General features: G+C 41.8%; 2 protein-coding genes across 2 annotated transcripts; both read right to left on the minus strand.

Annotated features, from left to right (window-relative positions):
• Positions 1 to 6,191: 6,191 nt before the first annotated feature.
• LOC115505221 (olfactory receptor-like protein OLF4) lies at positions 6,192 to 7,124 on the minus strand. The gene has a single exon (XM_030302681.1). It carries the CDS (start codon positions 7,122 to 7,124, stop codon positions 6,192 to 6,194), a length of 933 nt encoding a protein of 310 aa, XP_030158541.1.
• A 10,613-nt stretch (positions 7,125 to 17,737) lies between these two features.
• Positions 17,738 to 18,707, minus strand: LOC115527793 (olfactory receptor 7C1-like). The gene is given in 2 exon segments (XM_030335618.1): positions 17,738 to 18,400; positions 18,402 to 18,707. Coding segments are annotated over 2 exon segments (966 nt in total). The 5' UTR covers positions 18,705 to 18,707.
• Positions 18,708 to 22,943: the final 4,236 nt, after the last annotated feature.

A 22,943-nucleotide genomic window follows, 5' to 3' on the forward strand; every position in this document is an offset into this window, starting at 1 on the left:
TCTCCATGCAGGAATAGCGCTTGGTGGCATCTAGCGATCTGCCCGAAGTCGTTGCTCAAGTACACAATGGGCCATGAGTGTGATTCTGTCAGGATGCTTCTAGTTCTCAAGCTTGGGGACAGTGGTCCTCAACCAGAAATGAATTTTCCCCTGGGCATGGCTGGTAATGCCTGATGCTCTCAACACCTACGTCCGTAAGAAAACACCCTCCACAAATAGAATTATGCTGTCCCAGATGTCAAAGTTAATAAGTGAGAACACCTATTCTAGACCAACACTTCTCCAACTTCACCTTGTCTGCAAGGTGTCCATGATTCTACACGATCCCACTACAAATGCAGGAGTTGAATCACAAGTCCCGGTGGCCCAGAGATTCTGCCTTTAGAACAAGCTGCTAGGTGACATTGATGCATGAATCCTGGTCTATAGACCACTCTTTGATGAGCAAGCCTGGGATCCTGTGTTAGAGATAGGCATAGGAAGTTTTAGGTCTTCCGCACCAAAGATCATCACTGCATCTCATTTTGAGGGAATAATGTACGCACTCATTTTAGAGGCTGTGTAAATTCTGTTTGCTTCTTTCATATACAGATCCTTGGGTGACACAAATTAATACACTTCTGAAAACACTTTCTTAGAAAGCAAAATTAGGGCCTCTCAAATATGTGCACACCCTAATCCCCAGGAACCTATCAACATGTTATTTTTTACAGCGAGGGAGAATTAAGGTGGCAGATTGAACAGGATTGCTAATCAACTTACAGTAAGATAGAAAGATTAGTGATGGTGGGAGAAATTGAAACCCTTGTGTACTGTTGGTGAAAATGTATATTGGTGAGGCCTCGTGGAATGAAATATTGATTAAAAATAGAACTAACATATGATCCTGTAACTGCACTACTGGATATTCACCCAAAGAAAACATAAACATTAATAGGAAAAGATATATGCACCCCTGTGTTTTTTGCAGCATTATTTATAATAGCTGAGATATGCAAACAACCCCAGTGTCCATCAATAGATGAATGGATAAAGAGGATGTGGTATATAGTATACAATGGAGTATTACTCATTTACAAAAAAAAGATTGAGATCATGTCATTTTCACAGATGGACCTAGAAGGTATAAGGCTAATTGACATAAGCCAGTCAGAAAGACAAATAGCACATGATCTCACTGATAAGTAGAATTTCAAAAACAAAACAAAACAGAAAAAAAAAGAGACAAAAAAACAGACTCTTGAAATATAGAGAATAAATGATGGCTTCCTCAGAAGAGTCGTGCAGGAGGTTGGGTGAGAAAGATAAAGGAGATTAAGGGGACACTTATCTTTTTTTTTAATGAAGTCGTAATAGTTTATTTCCGCTTTTCTCTCCCTTGCCTCAGGAGACACATCTAGAAAGAAGTTGCCAAGGCTGATGTCAAAGGAGGTTACTCTCTGGGTTCTCCTCTGTGATTTTGATGGTTTCCTGTCTCACTTATCGGTCTCTCATCAATTTTGAATTTACTTTTGCATGTGGTGTAAGAAAGTGGTCCAGTTTCATTCTTTAGCATGTTGCTGTCCAGTTTTCACAGCAACATTTGTTGAAGAGACTCCCTCATTCCCATTGCATTTTCTTTCCTGCTGTGTCAAAGACTGACCACAGGTTGTGGGTCTGTTTCTGGGTTTTCTATGCTGTCCCATTGTCTACGTGTCTGCTTTTGTGCCAGTACCATACTGTATTGATCACTACAGCTTTGTAATATAACTTCAAGTCTGTAATTGTGGTGCCTCCAGCTGTGCTTTTCTTTTTCAAGGCCACTTTGACCATTCGGGGTCTTTTGTAGTTCATCAACACAAGAAACAACAGGCATTGGTGAGGATGTGGGGAGAGGGGAACTCACTTGCATTGTTGGTGGGAATGCTAACTGTTGCAGCCACCATGGAAAACAGTATGGAGAGCCCTCAAAAGAGTTATAAATAGAACTACCCTATGATCCAGCAATTACACTACTAGGTATTTACTCAAAGAATATACAAAAATACTAACTGAAAGGGATACATGCACCCCAGTGTTTTTAGCGGCATTAGCTACAATATCCCAATTATGGAAGCAACACAAGTGTCCATCAACTGATGAATGGATAAAGAAGAGGGGTGTGTGTGTGTGTGTGTGTGTGTGTGTGTAACGGAATATTACTCAGGCATAGAAAAGAATGAAATGTTTCCATTTGCAATGACTTGGATGGAGCTAGAGAGGATAACACTAAGTGAAATAAGTCAGTCAGAGAAAGACAAATACCATATGATTTCATTCATATGTGGAATTTTTTTATTTGAGAGAGAGCGAGAGGGAGAGAGAGCATGAGAGGTGGAGAGGGGCAAGGAAACAGAGTGGATCTTAAGCAGGCTCCACACTCAGCACAGCACACAATGCAAGCTCAATCCCACAACCCTGGGATCATGACCTAAGCCTATAACAAGAGTTGGAACGTCAAATGACTGCGCCACCCAGGTGCCCCTCATATGTGGAATTTAAGGAAGAAAACAACGAGCAAAGGAAGAGAGAGAGAGAAAAAGAGAGAGAGAGAAAGGGGGGGACAAACCAAGAAACAGACTCTTAATAATAGAGTACAATCTGATGGTTACCAGAAGGGAGGTAGGGGGAGATAGGAGATGGGGATTGAAGATTGCACTTGTTGGGATGAGCACCTGGTATTTTAATGGAAGTGTTGAATCACCAAATTGTACACGTGGAACTAATATTGCACTGTATGTTAATGAAAGGGAATTTAAATTAAAACATTAAAAAGAAAGTACACTTATCCTAATGAGTACTAAGAAATGTATAGAATGGTTGAATCATTATATTGTACCACTGAAACTAATAAAACACTGTATGTTAATTACACTTTGGTTAAAAAATATTTTAGGGAAAAGATATTTTTTAAAAAGACAAAAAGATAGAAAAGTTAACTGATTGTCCAGGTGGGACTAAGGTAACCATAACGGTCCTCCAGATGTTGCGGAGGGAGACAAGAAGTTGGTGTCACAGAGACTTTGAAAATGCTACCCTGCTGGCTCTGAAGGTGGAGGAAGAGGTGGCCAGCAACGGAGACTGCAATAGATTCTCCTCTGAGCCTCCAGAAGGATCTCAACACTGCAGACATCTTGCTTTTAGCCCGATGAGACTCCCTCCAAGACCTGACTCCAAAACTGTAAGAGTGTGTATGTGTTCATCTTAAGCAGCTAGCATGGGGATGGTTTACAGCAGCAGTAGAAATCTCATAGGGACATAGTCAATAAAATTCTTTGCAGGAACTGAGTTTAAGACTCAATTCTCTCATCAGAGTCCGTTGGATAAGGGCAATTGATATCAAAAACACAGTAGGTAGAAAGAAAAAATTAAATCGAGTTGGAGATATTCTGTCCCATTAGCTGGTAGAGTGAATTAATTCCTCAGGGCATAAATGTGAGTGTGGTCTATGAGGCCTTTGAGCCAGTGAGACAGGAAGGAAGTCATGATCAAACTTAAAGTCATTCTTTGTCATTTCAATCTTTGTCTGTATTTCTGCATCCTTTCATTTCATGTTGATGCAACCATTTCATGTGGATTCTTTTCAGTGCCATCTTCCCCAGTTCTCTCTCGGTTTCCTTCCAACATAAAAGATGAAATCATAAATGCATCTGTGTGTGTGCATATGCGACGACTGAACTTACTTGCAAGAAAAATGTATGCAACCACATACATACCCAAGACACAACCATTACCCTGAAATGTTTTCTTTGAGGTCAAAAAAGAAGTTCCACATATTTTATCATTCCCAGCAATGCCCATATGCAGGTATGTTTCAAATCCCACATTACCATCAAAAATAGGGAATATGATGCCCGGGATGCTTAAATTTTTAGTAATTACCTAACAAAGCAGTTAAAGCCTATGCAACAGTCTTAAGTTATACACAAATAGAAACTTGCACTGAGTACTCTTCATTTTTGTGTAGTTCCTTTAATTCACCAAAGTGTACACTTTACATATGCAGTTTAGTGTGTACAATTATACTCCAAAGATTTAATTCAGTGGGAAAAAATCTAATGGTGCATAGCTAAGGGTAGGATCTGGAGACCAGGTAGCTGATTCTCACTTAAGAGGGGTGGGAGATAGCACTTCTAATGAGGAAGAAAGCCAAGTGTTAATATGGGTCTATGAACTATGGAATTACATTAAGTAATTCCCACAATAAACAGATTTTTTCTATAAGTAGAAGATTAACCTCCGTGTACAAATGTAGTAACAAGAGCCCGTAAATTGACTGAAGACAGAAGAGCACTACAGCCAAACACAATACCACACATGAGCCTTAGAAACACAAGGTAGAGATGCACACTTGACCCCAGACCCACGAGGAGCCCAGCAGAGATCAGAAACGCTCCCCCGCATATGATTCCATTTGATTGTAAAGGTATAATGATATCTCATTTGACAAGGACCGCCTGTTATACAGCAGTAGCTGATTGACACAATAACCCAAGCTAACAGACCTGAGGCAATTAGAAGATGTGATGCTTTTTTAAAGTTTATTTATTTATTTTGAGAGACAGAGAGTGGGGGAGAGTGATGGAGTCACAGAGAGAGAGGGAGAGAGAATCCCAAGCAAGTTCCATGCTGTCAGCAGCAGAGCCCAATGCGGGGCTCGATCTCATCAACTGTGAGATCATGACCTGAGCTGAAACCAAGTGTTGCATGCTTAACCAACTGAGCCACCCAGTGGCCCCAGAAGATGCTGCTTTTTATTTGTGGCACATGATCTGACAATTGAGGAGCGCAGTCATGATCATTCTGTTGTTCTAGTTTATTTCCAATGACTTTATGAACAAGCAGTGATGGTGGCATTCTAGACACCTTGGTGAATGCTTCTACTCACCAGAGAACTACTCAGAACACACCCAGCCTGAAGCACCTCTTCAGAAAGCCATGGGTAACCTACATACTGACACATGAGTGACCCTGATTTTCCCTTTCTGTGCCAGAATTTCTGTTTTAAATTTGTCAACAAAGAGGGATCCTGCGAACCCCTAGACACTCTGACCAGAGACCCCAATAAAGGCAGGGCCTGCCATTATGGCCTCTCTCTCTCTCCTTCTGAATTTCTATACGGTCCCTCCAGACCTTTCTGCCTATTCCTTGCAGAGCCTATAAGTAATAAGCCTTGTTTTTTTAGAGTTCTCTGATAGGTGTTGTGGAGTTGTGCCTTGCAATCACAGTAAGTACCCCAAGGGCCAGTGCAGTCACAGCATAGGCTCTGGTCAGGGAAATGTCTGTGGGAATGTTCATAAGCACATGGGCATAGGAGAGTGCCTGGGCTTTCCTAGCTTAGGCATCGATGTCAATAACCTGAGGCTTAAAATGAACACTGTTAGAGTCCACATTCTCAGGAAGAGTAGTTAAGGTAATGATATAAAAAGATTGACAGACTCAAGGTGAACACTGTGGTGTTGTATTCTCCCAGACAATAGAATTATGTAAAGGGCTTAGTGGCCAAGTGTAGTTTTCTTCCATATGAGGAATGATTATTCTTTTGGGAAATCTACTTGGCATGATAGAAGTCATTTGAAATGAAAATATTTTTAAGAAATCCAACTTCTGAAAAATAAAATAGAAATGAGGGAGAGGCAGACCATAAGAGACTCTTAATGATAGAGAAGAAAGTGAGGGTTGCTGGAGGGAGGTGAGTGGGGGGATGGGTTAAATGTGTGATGTGCATGAAGAAGGGCACTTGTAATGAGTGGTAGGTGTTGCATGTAAATGATGAATCACTAAGTTCTGCTCCTGAAACCAATACTACACTATATGTTAACTAACATGAATTTAAATAAAATCTTGAAAAGAAAAAGAAAAAGAAATCCAACTTTCCCATTGTAAGATACAGAAATTTCTAGGCCTTTGTGACCCAAGGATGGGGAAAACATTGGGAACATATGAAAATGGACAAAGGATAAACTGTATATCAAAAAGATCAGAAGTTTAATAAAGTGAGTTACTTAAATACATAGAGAGGTTGAAATCAAACAAATGGAAATTTCAGGAAATAAACAGAAGGAACAGATTCTACTTCCCCAGTCTGATCAAGGAACAGCAGATCCATCCAGTCTCTGAGGCTCTGAGCCTTGCAATCATGGGCACATCTTTAGTCCCAGGACAATGGGCCCTTACATCACTGGAACCCCAATGATTCTTTTCAAAGCCTTCTTTATGTCTTTGTTCCTCAGGCTGTAGATAAAGGGGTTCAGCATGGGTGTGACCACCGTGTACATCCCTGAGGCTGTTGCACTTGACCATGAACTCTGGGTAGCAGCAGAGCTGAGGTACACTCCTAGGACTGTACAGTAAAATAAGGAGACAACTGAGAGGTGAGATGCACAGGTATAAAATGCCTTATACTTGCCCTGAGCTGATGAGATCCCACGTATGGAGGAAACTATCTTATAATAAGAGTAAAGGATCCCAGCTAGGGAAGCACCGCCCAACAATCCAGCTGCAAAATGCATCACCATGTCGTTAAGAAAGGTGTCAGAACAGGCAAGTTGGATCATCTGATTGAGTTCACAAAAAAAGTGGGCGATTTCCACCTCTATACAGAAGGACAGCCGCAACAGCATTGAGGTTTGTAATAATGAGTTCAGGGTGCTCATCATCCAAGACACCAGAACCAGCAGTCCACAGTAGGTGGGTTTCATGATGATCGCGTAGTGCAAAGGGTGACAGATGGCCATGAATCTGTCATAAGCCATCACAGCCAGTAGAAAGTTGTCCAATCCAGCAAAAAGTAGGAAAAAAAACATCTGTGTGATGCAGCCTGCATAAGTTATGACTTTTCTCTGAGTCTGGATGTTCACCAGCATCTTTGGGACAGTAGTGGACGTGAAGCAGATGTCTACAAAGGACAGGTTGGCCAGGAAGAAGTACATGGGCGTGTGGAGGTGGGAGTCAGAGCTGACGGCCAGGATGATGAGGAGGTTCCCAAACACAGTGATCAGGTACATGGAGAGGAAAAGCCCAAATATGAGGGGCTGCAGTTCTGGGCCCTCTGAAAATCCCAGAAGAAAAAATTCTGAAATTTGTGTATCATTTCCTGGTTTCATGACCTGGAGGTGACTACCAGGGAACAAAAAAAAAAAAAATACCATGACTAATTTTCTCAATAATGAATTTGCAAATATCATTCAAATGCTACATTTCTTATTTTGCATTCAAAAGTGAATATCCATCGTTTTTGTATGGAACTTGTCCCCTCTCAGCATCTCCATGCCAGCTCTGAATAGGTATTCACTTCCCACACTTAACATTTTCCCCAAGTGCTCATGTTTTCTTTACTTTTAATGAGAAATTCTGTCACGCGTTTGAGGAATAACCTTGAGCACTGACTAACCTTCACGCAAAGTGTATAAGTGTCTAGAAACAAAAGCCTGGAGGGTTCAGTGATGGAGAAAGGGGATAAGCAAATAAAGACCCAGATAAAATATCAGGAGGTTACAGGTGCCGTGAAGAAAAACAAAGCCTATGTAAAGGGAAGCGTGGATGGAGGGATGGTTCTTCCTGGTTGTTCCGGCACACCGTCACACATGTAAACAGAGCCCTTGAGGAGACAGGAAACACAAGGTCCTCTGGGGAAAAGCGTGCCCATCAGAGGGAACTATGGGTGCGACGGCTCTGAGGAAAGACGTGGGTTTTTCTAAATTAATTTTTTAAAGCATGATGGTGGTCGACACACCAGGTCACGTTAGTTTGGAGGGCGCCACACAGTGTCAACATCACGCCCTGCTCACCAGGCATCGGGCTGCCATCTTTCACCACACAGCCTGTGACAGCATCACTGACAGTATTCCCTCCGCTGGGCCTTTACCTCCTCTGAGTCTCCCCTTCCTGAACATGGAAGGAATTCCTTAACCGGAAGCCAGTGTCTCCCACTCCCCTTCACCATCCTGCCTTTTGTTGTTTGCATATTGTGTTAAAGACCCAGGCTCAAAAGAAAGCCAGTGTGTCCAGGGGAAGGAGCGAGAGGAAGACTGATGAGAGGTGGTGGCAGGGAATGTTGAGGAATGAGGTGGCCTTCCTGACACTGATGAAACTTCCCGGCACAAGGAACCCCTCCTTCACATGGTGGTCCTTGCACGTTATTAATTTCATTTCCAAGGAATCGTTGAATAGAAATGGGCCATCTTAGCTTCATATGTTGGTAGAAATCTGGCACCTGTATTTTAAGGGTCGCGTACTGGAAATGTGGGTTCCAGGACCTCTGTCTTGAGAACTGCTCATCACATACACACACACACACACACACACACACACGCTCTATAGCCTCCTTGGACCATGTCACAACCAGACTATTCTCACCTCCAGTCGCAATAATTAGGCAAACAATGATACAAGGCAAGCTGTGCAATATCAGATTGTCTTTCCTATAAGTTGCAAAAACATCCAAATTCTAGTAGTTAAGTTTCCCGTGAGCATGTAGACATGGGTCTCGATTTTAATAAGATCATTTCATGTCCAGTGTTTAAAGAAAACTAAAAAATCAAATTCAAAAACTGAGAGCAAGAAAAGTGGGGAGAAAGATCTGATGAGCTCAGGTGGCCCCTAGCGATGGTGATGAGAAAGGTGTCCCTGGTTCTGGTGACACCCCAACCCAGGCACATCTCCTTGATGCCTAGAATAATAAAACAGCAAAAACAATTTATCCAAAAGAAAAAGTATGAATGTCTTCATGTTATCAAGACATCCCACCAGAATAACAAGCAAGGAAAGACACCAACAATTCACAAAAGGAAATGCACAGAGTACAAAAAAATGGGAGATTTTCAAGGATTATTTGCTTAAAAAAACTTTTTCTAAAAAATATATAATTCCAAACTTGTATAATCAGAAACTTGGGTTTCAAATTTGGAATCTACACATATTTGCTCTTTGAACTTGGAATAGCAACAAATCTATTCTCATATGGCCCAGGAACAGATGAAGCTGGCCCTTTCCTCACATTCCTTTGTAATTCCTGGGCTTTGGGTTTTAATCTCTTTTTTGGCAAACTCATCGGGCAACTCTCCTCCTGTTTCTGATTTTTGTCCAACGTGTGTAGGCATCCCTACAGTCTACCCTATAAAATCCTGTACGTGCCTCAAAAACCTATTTCCTTTCTTCATCTGTATATCCCTGAGTACATTATGTCGCACACACGTCACTCACTCTACTTTCTTCATTTAATGTAAGATCCAAATGAGCAGGACCTCACCTCCTTTGTTCATTTTTGCCATTTGATAAAGGTGTGCATTGAGATAGAAACACACTTCTAGAAAATGGAATTTATTTTTTGAGGAACCTCCACACTGTTTTCCAGAGTGGCTGCACCAGTTTGCGTTCCCACCAACAGTGCAAAAGTGTTCCCATTTTGCCACATCCTCGAACCAGCAATAGCACTATTAGGAATTTATCCAAGGGATACAGGAGTGCTGGCTCATACAGGCACATGTATCCCAATGTTTACACTATCGACAGCACTATCGACAGCAGCCAAATTATGGAAAGAGCCCAAATGTCCATCAACTGATGAATGGATAAAGAAGATACATACAATGGAATCCAACTTGGCAATGAGAAAGAATGAAATCCTGCCATTTGCAGCAACGTGAATGGAACTGGAGGGTATTATGCTAAGTGAAACAAGTCAGTCAGAGAAAGACAGGTATCATATGTTTTCACTCGTATGTGGAACTTGAGAAACTTAACAGAAGACCTTGGGGGAAGGGAAGGGGAAAAATAGTTACAAACTGAGAGGGAGGGAAGCCAAACCATAAGAGACTCTTAAATACAGAGAACAAACTGAGGTTGATGGGGAGGTAGGAGGGCAGGGTAGAGGGGAAAATGGGTGATGGGCATTGAGGAAGGCACTTGTTGGGATGAGCACTGGGTGTTATACGTAAGCGATGAATCATGGGAATCTACCCCCAAAATCAAGAGCACATTGTACACACTGTATGTTAACCAACTTGACAATTAAATTAAATTAAATTTAATTTAATTTAATTTAATTTAATTTAATTAAAAAAAAGAAAGTGGAGTTTATAAAATAAAAAGAACAGCAGGAACAAGAAAACCAGGATAAACATAGTGGATTCAAAACAACCTTGTTAATTGAAATTGAATTTTAAAAGACTGTCTTCTGCAAGAAAAGATTAAAAATAACAATAATTTCATCGCATTAACACAGGTCTCTATATCAAAATAGAATGGGCAACAACCAAAAGCAGATACGAAAATATAATTTATAACCATCATTCATTTAAAAGTAGTGCAGGGAGCATTATCTAAAATTATAATTTCATCCTATATAAACATAAGTGGAGTCACACATTCTTGTGAGAAAGATATAAGTTGAATGCAAGAGGAATTCATGTTTCCACAGGATGGTAGAAGGATGATTGCTAGCTCTGAGAACGGATCTAATCACAAGAAGCAAAAGATAGTGAGGAATTACAGATGTGAGGGAAGGTGGCGATACATACAAAAGGCAGTTTATTACTACAAGGCACATAAAAAGCAATGGGTGGGAGACAAATATGACTGATAGACTTGACCACTCAAGTTTATAAACTCTCACACCACCCAGAAAATATATCTGTACATACATACAAGAATTAAACAGCAAATAGCAACTTGGCTTAAAATTTTGCAATTATTTCTTTTGTTGCTTCATGTTTTTATTTACATTCTAGTTGGTTAGCATATAGTTTAATATCGGTTTGTAGGAGGAGAATTATTCGTTGAAAGAATGCAATCAAAGAGCAAAAGGAAAATGATTCAGCAAGAACAACAAACAAACAAACAAAAGCAGGAACAAGAATGTTCAGACCCCAGGATACAAGGCAAAGAACTTTCCCAAATAAGTTACGACAGAGAAAGTAAATGGCTAACGAACCCAAAAATATTTTCCGGCTCCAGGTAATGAAATAAGTGGAAAATAAAGCCCTCTAGCATATGCCTGTTTGTCTTTGAAATAAAAATTTTAAATGAATACCTAATGTGAGAGAAGATTCTGTGAAATGTATGTCTTCAGAACTGCAGTTGCAAGATCGTGGCTCCCTCCGTTGGTCTGGATCTTTCTAATGGATACAGAATATGCTCCAATATACCCCATCTTAAAAATATTTTTTAAATTCCCTCACTGCACTTCAATGCTCTCCATACCTAATAGTGTTTTTTCATATTCCCTTTAACTGCAAAACTCCTTGGAAGTGTTCACATTTTCCTGGGAGTCAGTATCCCCATTCCTTCTTTAGTCTCGTCCAACTGGACTTTTATTCCCACCACCTAATTGTGGAAATAGTCCTTGCATCTCCAAGTTCACCAGACATTTCTTTTTTAAACATATTAAATAAATTGATTATAAATGAATGAATTCACCACACCAGCTTGTCTCCAGACTAGGCTGGTTAGGCTCTCAGGTGACCTCAGGTAAAAGCTTTCAGCTTCCATTCTCTCTGAACCTTTCCTGAAGTACCTGCTGAGATCTGAGACCCACCTGGATGGGGTCTCTGAGAGGAAGGTTTCCATGTGGAAGTCCAAATTCCTCCCCATTGGTTGATGATGGAAACCAAAGCTCTGTTCCCAGACCGCAGGAAGGAGTGAAGCATTGGTCCCCAAGCCAGACTTAGGAATCCAAATGCAAAAACCATGTGTCCTCCAGCTTAAGATTGGAGCAGGAGGTCAGGGGCTGCAACTGAGGAGATATTTACAGCTCCTTATGTTTGCTGTATCTGCTCCCTATACCTGCTCATTAGACACATTTCCCATTATTACTCCAACCCCTGAGCACATCTCCCTAGGGGAACTTATATGGACAGAATGGAATTTTTTCCTGTAGATTCTCTGTTCCCAAGAGATCAGATTAGAATCAGGCATATCCAATTTTTATTACCCTTCCTTGAACTTTCCTGGCTTCCAGAGCTCTAACATTGAAAGTTTTCACAGCCCTAAGTGAAAGGTTTTTTTCCAAATCTAAAACTCAGGAACTTGTCTTGACTATGTCCCTTGGTTCTCCAAAACAATGACTTGTGGTGGGAACACAGCTCCTGATAGCTCTAGAAAAATCCCTATTCCTTCTTCAACAAGCAAAGGTGTGTTCCTTTCCTATACAGTCATGGATACAACAATCCTTGGCTTCATAATTATTTTGACAAATCAGTTAAGAGTTTGTATCCTTAATACAGGTTAAAAGTTGACATTTATGAAACACTTGGTAATTCAAGCGATATTTTAAAGCATAGTCATCAGGATAGTAATGTACTGGCACAAAAACAGACACATAGATTAATGGAACAGAATAGAAATCCCAGAAATGGACCCACAACTATATGATTAACTAATCTTCGACAGAGTAGGAAAGAATATCCAATAGAAAAAAGACAGTCTCTTCAACAATGGTGTTGAAAAATTGGACAGCAACATGCAGAATGAAACTGGACCACTTTCTTACACCAAACACAAAAATAAATTCCAAATGTGTGAAAGACCTCAATGTGAGACCATCAAAATCCCAGTGGGGAACACAGGCAGCAATCTCTCTGCCCTCAGCTGCAGCAACTTTTTTTTTTAATGTTTATTTATTTTTGAGAGAGAGAGAGAGAGAGCACAAGCAGAGGAGGGGCAGAGAGAGAGGGAGACACAGAATCTGAAGCAGACTCCAGGCTGAGCTGTCAGCACAGAGCCCAATGAGGGGCTCGAACTCACAAGCTGTGAGATCATGACCTGAGCCGAAGTCGGACGCTTAACTGACTGAGCCACCCAGGCTCCCCTGCAGCAACTTCTTATTAGACATGATACCTGGAGGCAAGGGAAACAACAGCAAATATGAACTATTGGGACCTCTTCAAGATAAAAAGCTTCTGCACAGCAAAGGAAACAATCAACAAAACTAAAAGGCTGCCTACAGAATGGGAGAAGATATTTACAAATGACATATCTGATATAAGGTTAGTGTCCAAAATCTATAAAGAACTTCTCAAACTCCACACTGAAAAATTAATAATCCAGTGAAGATTTGGGCAGAAGACATGAACAGACACTTTTCCAAAGACATGCAGATGGCTGACAGACACACAAAAAGATGCTCAATGTCACTCATCGTTAGGGAAATACAAATCAAAACCACAATGAGATATCACCTCACACCTGTCAGGATGGCTAAATTTAACAATGCAGGAAACAACAGGTGTTGGCCAGGATGTGGATAAAGGGGAACCCTCTTACACTGTAAGTGGGAATGCAAACTGGTGCAGCCACTCTGGAAAACAGTATGGGAGTTCCTCAAAAAATTAAAAATAGGACTATCCTACAATCCAGCAAATGTACTACTAGATATTTACCCAAAGGATAGAAAAGTAATGATTCAAAGGGGCACATGCACTACAATGTTTATAGCAGCATTATCTACAAGAGCCAAATCATGGAGAGAGCCCAAATGCCAATTGAGTGATGAATGGATAAAGAAGATGTGGTTTACGTATACAACGGACTATTACTCAGGCATAAAAAAGACTGAAATCTTTCCATTTGCAATGAGTGCATTATGCTAAGCAAAATAAGCCAGAGAAAGACAAATACCATATGATTTCATTCACACGTGGAATTTAAGAAATGAAACAGATGAACATAGGGGAAGGAAGAAAAGAGAGAGAGGGAGGTAAACCATAAGAGACTCTTAGCTATAGAGAACAAACTAGGGGTTGCTGGGGAGGAGGCGGGCAGGGGAGGGGTTAAATGGGTGATGGGGATTAAGGAGCACACTTGTTGTGATGAGCACTGGGTGTTGTAGGTAAGCGATGAGTCATTAAATTCTACTCCTAAAACAAATATCACACTGCATGTTAACTAACAAGAATTTAAATAAAAACTTGAGGGGTGCCTGGGTGGCTCAGTCAGTTGAGCATTTGACTTCAGCTCGGGTCATGAGCTCACCGTTTCTGAGTTCAAGCCCCATGTTGGGCTCTGTGCTGACAGCTCAGAGCCTGGAGCCTGCTTCAGATTCTGGGTCTTCCTCTCTCTCTTCCCCTTCCCTACTTGTGCGCTCTCTCTCTCTCTCTCTCTCTCTCTCAAAAATAAATAAACATTTTTTTTAAAAAAAGCTTAAAACATTTAAAAAAAGATCTTTTCAGGCACCATGGGCTGAGCTTGAAATTGTATATGTATTGTCTCATTTATTTTTTTCAAAAGCCATTCTATGAGGGCCATAATGTTAGGAGCCTCATTCCACATTTGCAGAGATGTGACTTGGAAGGGTTGAGTGGTTACCCCAGAATTATGGACTGGACCATTATGAACTGATGTGCTTCTATTGGAATGCTGAGTTCTCTTGCTCTAGACCAGTGGACCTCAGCCAGGGATGATTTTGCCTCCAAAGGACCCTTGAAAATACCTGGAGAAGGTTTTGTTTGTCATAGCTTAGGAAGTGCTCCTGCTAATTTGACATGCCCAGGGTGGCCCAGAAATTCTGCCTTGTAACTAGCTCCCTGTTGTTACTTTGACGATCTTGGTCTGTAGACAACCTTTGCATATTAAGAATGTGGTCCAGTGGTAGAATCAAGTGTGAGTATTTTGGGGTTTTCTTCTATAAGAACCCCCCTACCTACCTCAGGTCTGACCTTAGGCAGTCAAATGTGGGACTCAGTGGTTCAGCTTCTTTATACACAAGTTTGCAGGTGTCTCTTTTTCCTCATGACAGGAAATGAACCTTCCAAGCCTTTGTTCCTTTATCTGTAAACTAGAGAAATTCCATCTAAGCATTTGGTGTGAGAATCCTTTTGGTTAGTAATATCTTTTTTAAAAAGTTAATGTTTATTTATTTTTGAGAGAGAGAGAGAGAGCATGAATAGAGGAGGGCAGAGGGAGACACAGAATCCAAAGCAGGCTCTAGGCTCTGAGCTGTCACCACAGAGCTTGATGCAGGGCTTGAACCTACAAACCGTGAGATCATAACCTGAGCCAAAGTCGGACGCTTAACCAACTGAGCCATGCAGGCACCCTGAGAAGTTAGTAATTTTTTAGATCTCACAGGGAATTACCTGGCACAGAGAAGGTGCTCAGTCCACAGGGGCTACTGTGACCTTCTAAGTTCCACATTGACTAAGTTGATGATGACACGCCCCTCCATAAAAGTCTCTTGGGACAGGAAGTGAGTCCAGGATTATTCTGCTTCAGGGGCAGTTTTTTGGGTGGGTTGGGAATGCAGTGGGTGTAGATGGCAGCATCCAACACAACTGGGGGCCCAGGCACTCACTGGCACACTCTTACATTCATCCCTGGGTGAAGTCCCTGGCTGAGATCTCCTGGGGCACTAAGCGTGCTGCCTTGGGATAGAGCTTATGTGGGTAAAGTATAATTGTTCCTCTTACTCTCCTCAATGCGTTCAATATTGAGTGTTTTTTGCTCCAACTTTGGGCTTGAGTTTCCTCATCAGGCCCCTGGACTTCCATGAAGATACTCTCAGCAATGAGTTACTGTCTTTTCTTAGGGAAAAGATGTGAGAAAACTCCAATTTCACCGTTTTGACGATCTGTTTTTTTAATTGGGAAAATACATGTTTTCTAGAAGCTCCACTAACAGATTTCAGCTCACATATGTTTGGGCACACTTGTGTCACATGGTATGGTCAGCAGATAGATGGCCTTCCAAAAATGTCTGCTTCCCAATCCTCAGAAGCTGTGAAAATGTTAGGTTACAAGGGAAAAGGGATTAAAGTTACAGAAGGAATTAAGTTTGCTCATCACTTGATCTTAAGATAGAGGTTATCTGGGACTAACTGGATGAAGCCCTTGTAATCCCAAGGGTCCATGAAGAGAAAAAGGAGGCAGCTTAAGGGTCCAGGAAATGAGAGAAGGGAAAGACTCAGTCAGCCACTGCTGGCATTGAAGACACAGGATGGAGCCATAGGACAAGGGAGGAGGATGTTCCCTAGAAGCTAGAGAAGGCAAGAAAGGGGGTTATCCTCCTGGAATCTCTAGAAAGGAATGCAGCTGTGAAGACATCTTGATTTCTATCCCAGGGAGACCCATTTTGGACTTCTGATCTCCAGAACTGTAAGCTAATACCTTTGTGTTCTTTTTAAGCCACCAAGTCTGCCATCGCTGGTTACAACAGCAACAGTAAGCCAAAGCACATGATGACCCCTTTATTAATGTTTTGAGTATATTGCCACCCCCATCAATATCCTGCTACTAGGAAAAAGGGGAGAATCAATATTGGAAAGGCAACATAGCCTCTGTTCTTGATTAGAACCTGTAATAAACTTCCATTTCACCAAACTGTGAAATTGACGGGAGAATAAGAAAACACAAATCCTATAAAATAAAATATGTCATATTATAATTTTTTAATGTTTATTTATTTTTGAGAGAGAGACAGAGTGTGAGCTGGGGAAGGGGAAGAGAGGGGGGAGACACAGAATCTGAAGGAGGCTCCAGGCTCTGAGCTGTCAGCACAGAGCCCAACGTGGGGCTCGAACCCATGAACCGCGAGATCATGACCTGAGCCAAAGCCGGATGCTTAGCCTACTGAGCCACCCAGGCGACCCATAAAATCTGGCATATTATAAAAGTGGAATAAAAAAAAACAATGAGGGAAGCAAGGCTTTTGAAATAAGAGGTGTTTGGACAATTTGTTATTAGTTAGAAGCAAAATAACATTAAATTTCTATCTTAATGACAACCGTTTGTTGGCATAAAGAGAGTGAACATGTAGAAAAGCAAAATGAATAAAGTGAACTTGTAGAAAAAACATAGCAGTGGACATCTAGAAGAAAGATTAGGTTAATCCTCTGAGCATAAACCAGATGGAAGAAAAAGCAAAGAACTGAGAACATAATCAATGGATTCCAGTGCCTTGAAATCTGTAGGTCCAACAATAAAGAAAATTTACAAACAAGTGTAAAACTAGGGAAAATATTTAGAACATGTTGGATATTACAAAGCATAAAGTGTAGACGTATAAAAAATTATTTTAACCCAATTAGAATAAAAATACCTGAGAAATGGTCTAAAGATGCAAACCAAAAATATAGGAAGAAAACATGCAAATAAATATACAAACTTGAAAATGTGCTAAACTTTGTAACAATCAAATGAAGTGAAATTATAATATTAAGGAAAACTTAATAAACCTCAGTGTAGGGTTTGGATTTAAAACTCCGTCATTAGACCTATACCAGGCACTGTAAAGATAGGTAAGAGACAGTTCTGAAACTCAAGAAATCTGTAAAGTGGACAAGTTGAGAAATTTAATAACGTTGATGGGACCGGAAGGAAAGTAGATCAGGAAAAAAACGTGGAGGGGATCAAATCTTTGGGTTCATTTTATTCATGTGACCTGAGAAAACATCTCTGTAAATGAGTTTTCAGGACATTTCCAAAATAGGCACACATCCCATCCCTCTGAGGATAGATATTAAATACATGAGATTTGATTCATTTTTTTTTAAAGAAATCCAAACCATTACCAAATATAACTGAGAAAATATCAGGTTCTGTTCACACCAAGTTAAAATGACTGGTTATAAAGTGAAAAAGAGAACTCAAGATATAGCCTGAAGAAAAATCGAGAGGGCAGGGAAGACCCCAGGAAAGTACTGCTTTAAAACAGGTACAACTGGGGAAAAAATAAAGATATTTGATGAAACAAGCCAGATTTCTGGGCCTCCATATTGTGCACCCAGTTACCATAAGACTCCTCCGGAGACCCCACTGCTGAGAGGCACCACCCTGCTGAGGAATCTCCTTAGAGCCCCCTTCATGTCCCTATTCCTCAGACTGTAGATGAAGGGGTTCAGCATGGGCGTGACAATCGTGTACATCACTGAGGCCACCAGACTTGTCCTAGAGGATGAAGTCGCTGCAGAACTGAGGTAGACCCCAAGACCTGTTCCATAGAACAAGGAGACCACTGAGAGGTGAGACCCACACGTGGAAAAGGCTTTGTACTTGCCAGTAGCTGAGGAAACGTTGAGTATGGAGGAAACAATTTGATAGTAGGACAAAAGTATTCCGTTGAAAGGAATCACGGCCAGAATGCCAGTTGCAGAATACACCACCACGGTATTGACGAAGGTGTCAGAACAGGCAAGCTTCAGGACTTCGGGAAGATCACAAAAGAAGTGTGGGATTTCCACGTTTGTGCAGAAGGACAGCCTCAAAAGGGTCAAGGTCTCGAGCAGGGAGCCCATGATACCGAGGCACCAGGATCCCAATGCCAACAGCCCACAGAACTGGCCGTTCATGATGATTGAGTAGTGCAGGGGGTGACAGATGGCCACAAAACGGTCATAGGCCATCGCGGTCAGGAGTAAGTTGTCCAGGCATCCAAACACAATGAAAAAAAAATATCTGGCTGAGGCAGCCTGCACAGGTGATAAGTTTTCTCTGCGTCTGGGTGTTCCAGAGCATCTTCGGGACGGTGGTGGAGGTAAAACAGATGTCAGCCAAGGACAGGTTGGAAAGGAAGAAGTACATGGGGGTGTGGAGAAGGGAGTCAGAGCAGATGGCCAGGATGATGAGCAGGTTCCCAGTGACCGTGACCAAGTACGTGGACAAGAACAGCCCAAAGAGCACAAATTGAATATCTGACTTTGCTGAAAATCCCAAGAGGAGAAATTCCGAAGCACGTGTTTGATTTCCTGATTCCATGTGGATGAAACCACTACCAGGAAAGAGAGGGGGAAAAAAATCAACGTTCAATTACCATCACTTTGATGGCACAGAAATGTGGTTGCCTTCGATTTCAGGTGAATGGATTAATAAAGTACTGCCCCTTATATCATTGCCTCAGTTGGGGAGTTTTAAATGCTTTCATCCTTCCTTTGTACCGCTACTCGCTGGAAATGTAATCCTCATTCCAGAGCAGCTGTCCCCCTTCGTCGCCTGGCTACTCAGAGTGTGTTGCCCAAGAGCTTATGTGAATGCCGAGTCCCAGGCCACATTCACTCTTACCGAATCAGAAGCTACACTGCAACAAGGTCGCAGAGTCTCACCTGTTCATTCATGACTGCGTAGTGTTGGTCTAGAACCTCTGTGGCATCAGGTCCTTCAACTTTTATCTCCCCACTTTTATTTTCTTCTACATCTTGGGTCAAGCCTCCTTACTTAATATGTAGGCAAAAATTGGAGCCCAATTAATAGAGCTTTTTTCTGCCATCCGTGTGGAGTTCATAGTTTCATTCATTGGCCTTAACTATTCCAAACACTGCTTATGAAGCCTGGATTTAGTTTTTCAATGCAAATATCTATGAAAGGTATACAGGCACCGCATATTAGGCTGATGTTACATTTGGGTATTTTTTGTTTTTAAGGTTAAGATTCAGAGCTTTTATACACATACATATGTTTGTTGTAGACTGTGGGTCTAAAGTTCTTGTCTTGCAAGAAAGCGGGATGCAGGATTAAAATGGGAGAGATGGCTAATGTCCGGGAGAAGACAAGAGCCCTGATTAAGGGTCCTTGCTCTGTTTTTACTAGGATCAGAAGGCTTACAGACATGGTGATGGACGTGCACAAAGAGACAACGAAACTGTGAACATTAACTCATGGACAGGAGGGAAAGGGGGTTTTGAAGATATGTGGGGTTAGGGGGCTTGGGTTAATACAAAACAAAACCCTGGCCCCAGGAGGCTGGGTGGAAGGTTGTTTACAACAGACATGAGGCACCACCTCTGTTTACCAAAATTGGCCTAGAGGACAAGAAAGACAGAACAAGCTACCTCAGGGTCAACAAGGCACCTTTCTTTTGTTAATTAGCTCTGCTCTGGGCAACTTCACCCAGCAGAGGTCTATAGACCTATTTACCTGTTTACCTAATTTGGTCCTTCCTTCCTGGGAAAGCAGCTTTCTGCTATTGTACTAAGTTGGGGGGAGGGGGGGCGCTTCCTCCCTGAATACCTAATCTTGTTTACCTCATATACCTTTGTTCTGTACTGGGGACTTTGTCCCGCCCTCTCTATACTGGGGTCTCTGCCCAGCCCTCTCTACACCTATGTACCTAATCTTGTTTACCCAAACTTGGTTGTGAGCATCCTGTGGCTTTCTAATTCTTGATGCCTCGTTAACCCATCCTTGCAAGCCCAGGGAATTCCTAAGCTTATTCCCCGCATACATATATACACATGCACTTTAAGGAGAACCTACAAAATTCTCTCTCCAGATAAATAAGCAAACAAATTAATTAATTAAAATATTTGAGGGGCGCCTGGGTGGCGCAGTCGGTTAAGCGTCCGACATCAGCCAGGTCACGAGCTCGCGGTCCGGGAGTTCGAGCCCCGCGTCGGGCTCTGGGCTGATGGCTCGGAGCCTGGAGCCTGTTTCTGATTCTGTGTCTCCCTCTCTCTCTGCCCCTCCCCCGTTCATGCTCTGTCTCTCTCTGTCCCAAAAATAAATAAAAAACGTTGAAAAAAAAAATAAAAAAAAAATAAAAAAAAATAAAATATTTGAAACAATGGGGTGCTTGGGTGGCTCAGTCAGTTAAGCATCTGACTCTTTTTTAAATTTTTTAAATTTTTTTAATGTTTATTTTTGAGACAGAGAGCGTGAACAGGGAAGGGGCAGAGAGAGAGGGAGACGCAGAATCTGAAACAGGCTCCAGGCTCTGAGCTGTCAGCACAGAGCCCGATGTGGGGCCCGAGCCCACAGAGCTCGAGATCATGACCTAAGCCGAAGTCGGACGCTCAACCGACTGAGCCACCCAGGTGGCCCTCTTTTTAAAATTGTTTTAATGTTTATTTATTCTTGAGAGAGAGAGAGAGAGACAGAACATGAACACATGAACAGGGGAGGGGCAGAGAGAGAAAGGGAGACACAGAATCCGAGGCAGGCTCCAGGCTCCGAGCTGTCAGCACAGAGCCCAACGTGGGGCTCAAACCCACAAGCCATGAGATAATGACCTGAGCTGAAGTCGGATGCTTAACTGACTGAGCCACCCAGGAGCCCCAAGCATCTAACTCTCTTGATTCCGGCTTAGGTATGATCTCACAGTTCCTGATTTCAAGCCCCATATTGGGTTCTACCCTGGGTGTTGAGCCTGCTTAGGATTCTGTCTCTCTCCCCCTGCCCCTTCCCCAATCACAGTCTCTCTAAATAAATAAATACATGCATACATACATAAATAGATAAATAAATAAAATCTTTAAAAAGAGCTTACAAAATAATTGATGTCAGAGAAAATGATGGAGCAGAGAACTCCATAGGCCCAACACTTCACAAAAGCACTGAAAATACTGAGGAATATTGTCAGCATCAACTTTACCAGGAATTTTAAAAAGTGGTTGATGGTTTAGTTGGTTACTCATTAAATTCCCTCACTACTTAGGTGAATCCATAAGCACAGGGGTTCTTTATCTTAGAAGGAGCACTTCTTTCCTCAGCTTTGGCCTCCACTCTGAAAGATGGCCAAAGAAATAATCCCAGAGTCCCTGAGTTGGAGATTCTCCACACTCAGAAGGAATGAGATATCTATTGTTTTGAGGCCCATTGAAATTCTGCTACCTTCCTTCAGCGATATGGGGATATCCCCCTGACTGTGCCCTACATCACCTAAGACAACCCCAAGAGCATCGCCATGTCTCTTCTGTTGATCCACTGAGGGAGGACCCAAAAACTGGAAATCATTTCAAGTGTGAGGGACGAAATACTTGAGCCATGATAACAATGTTCCTGCCTCACCTATCCTACGGTGTGGCTATTACCATGTGTGATGCTTCTAGCCTATATTCAGAAACATTTCAAGAACCTGAATTGGCTGGAGACATTGCTCTTTCCATCACACAGTGTGACTTTCATGAGAATTGGGGAGATCACTGTCTTTTTGCCTTAGTATCAAGAAGGGTCAGGTTCTATCAACAATTTTATTTTAATGTTATGGATAATATGAATCTTGTAATTAATCATTGTGCCAGAGATTGCCTATGTAACACATCTATTCTCTTCTTTCCTGTTGTTGGAACCTGACTCTATTTGGAGGCGGTCATACGCTCAGCTAAGATGCTATATTTCCCACCTTCTCATTCAATCATGGATAGTTGGTGGAAAGTATGAGAAGTTATTGAGTGGGAATATTGGAGTGCTCTTTAGAAGACTTTCTCTTTTCTATCTCTTCCTTGCCTAGAATTCACACATGACCCCACAGCTGACATATCTTGGAAAACCACACACCACAGATGTGGAAGCAGAGATGGAATGAACCCTTGTTCCTCATGTTAGCATAAAGTCGTCGTGCCACTTCTTGAAGAGGGGAGGCAAATACCCCTAATTGAATATGAACCCTTTTTATTCTTAGTCTTTCCATTTATACAGCCAAATTTAATCCTAACAGCACAAAAAGAGTCGTTTGTCTTCAATGGAATTCTCAGTCATATCAGGGGCCAAATTTTGGCACCCATGGTAACATTTCATGGTAGATATTTCACTTACTCATGTAATTATTCCTCTGGGTTTGGGTCTCCTTTCCTTCGGCCACGTTATTTCTCTTGTCATATACACTTAAGGCATTTTGTCCTAAGTATTGTGTAATTTCCCCAAAATTCTTTTGGAATGTGTCATGCGAATGAGTAAGTGAATAAAGAAATGGTGTTTTTCAGATGGCACCATGTCCTGGACACTTGATCCATCATTATCAGTCCTCCCATAAGCATACTGTGACACCTCCTTCTACTCTCTCTTGTGCTGATGAAAAAAGATACACAGAATAGAAGAAACATTTCCAAGGTCTATCAGGCACTGGATGGAAAGGGGAAATTCCAACTCACATCTGCCTGACTCCAACTCAAGGCCCTTCTCACTCTGCGGGGCTGCCTCACGCATTCAGTGCTTCACAAACAAGAGGAAAGGCTAACTTGGGAATAAAGCAGAACCCGAGACAGGTGAACAGACATAAGGGAG

The sequence above is a fragment of the Lynx canadensis genome, chromosome A2 (genome assembly GCF_007474595.2).
Source record: "Lynx canadensis isolate LIC74 chromosome A2, mLynCan4.pri.v2, whole genome shotgun sequence".
Classification (NCBI taxonomy): Eukaryota; Metazoa; Chordata; class Mammalia; order Carnivora; family Felidae; genus Lynx; species Lynx canadensis.

Bases quoted from the DNA above. Each gene is read 5' to 3' on its own strand.
- LOC115505221 (XM_030302681.1), bottom strand. From the start codon at position 7,124: ATGAAACCAGGAAATGATACACAAATTTCAGAATTTTTTCTTCTGGGA.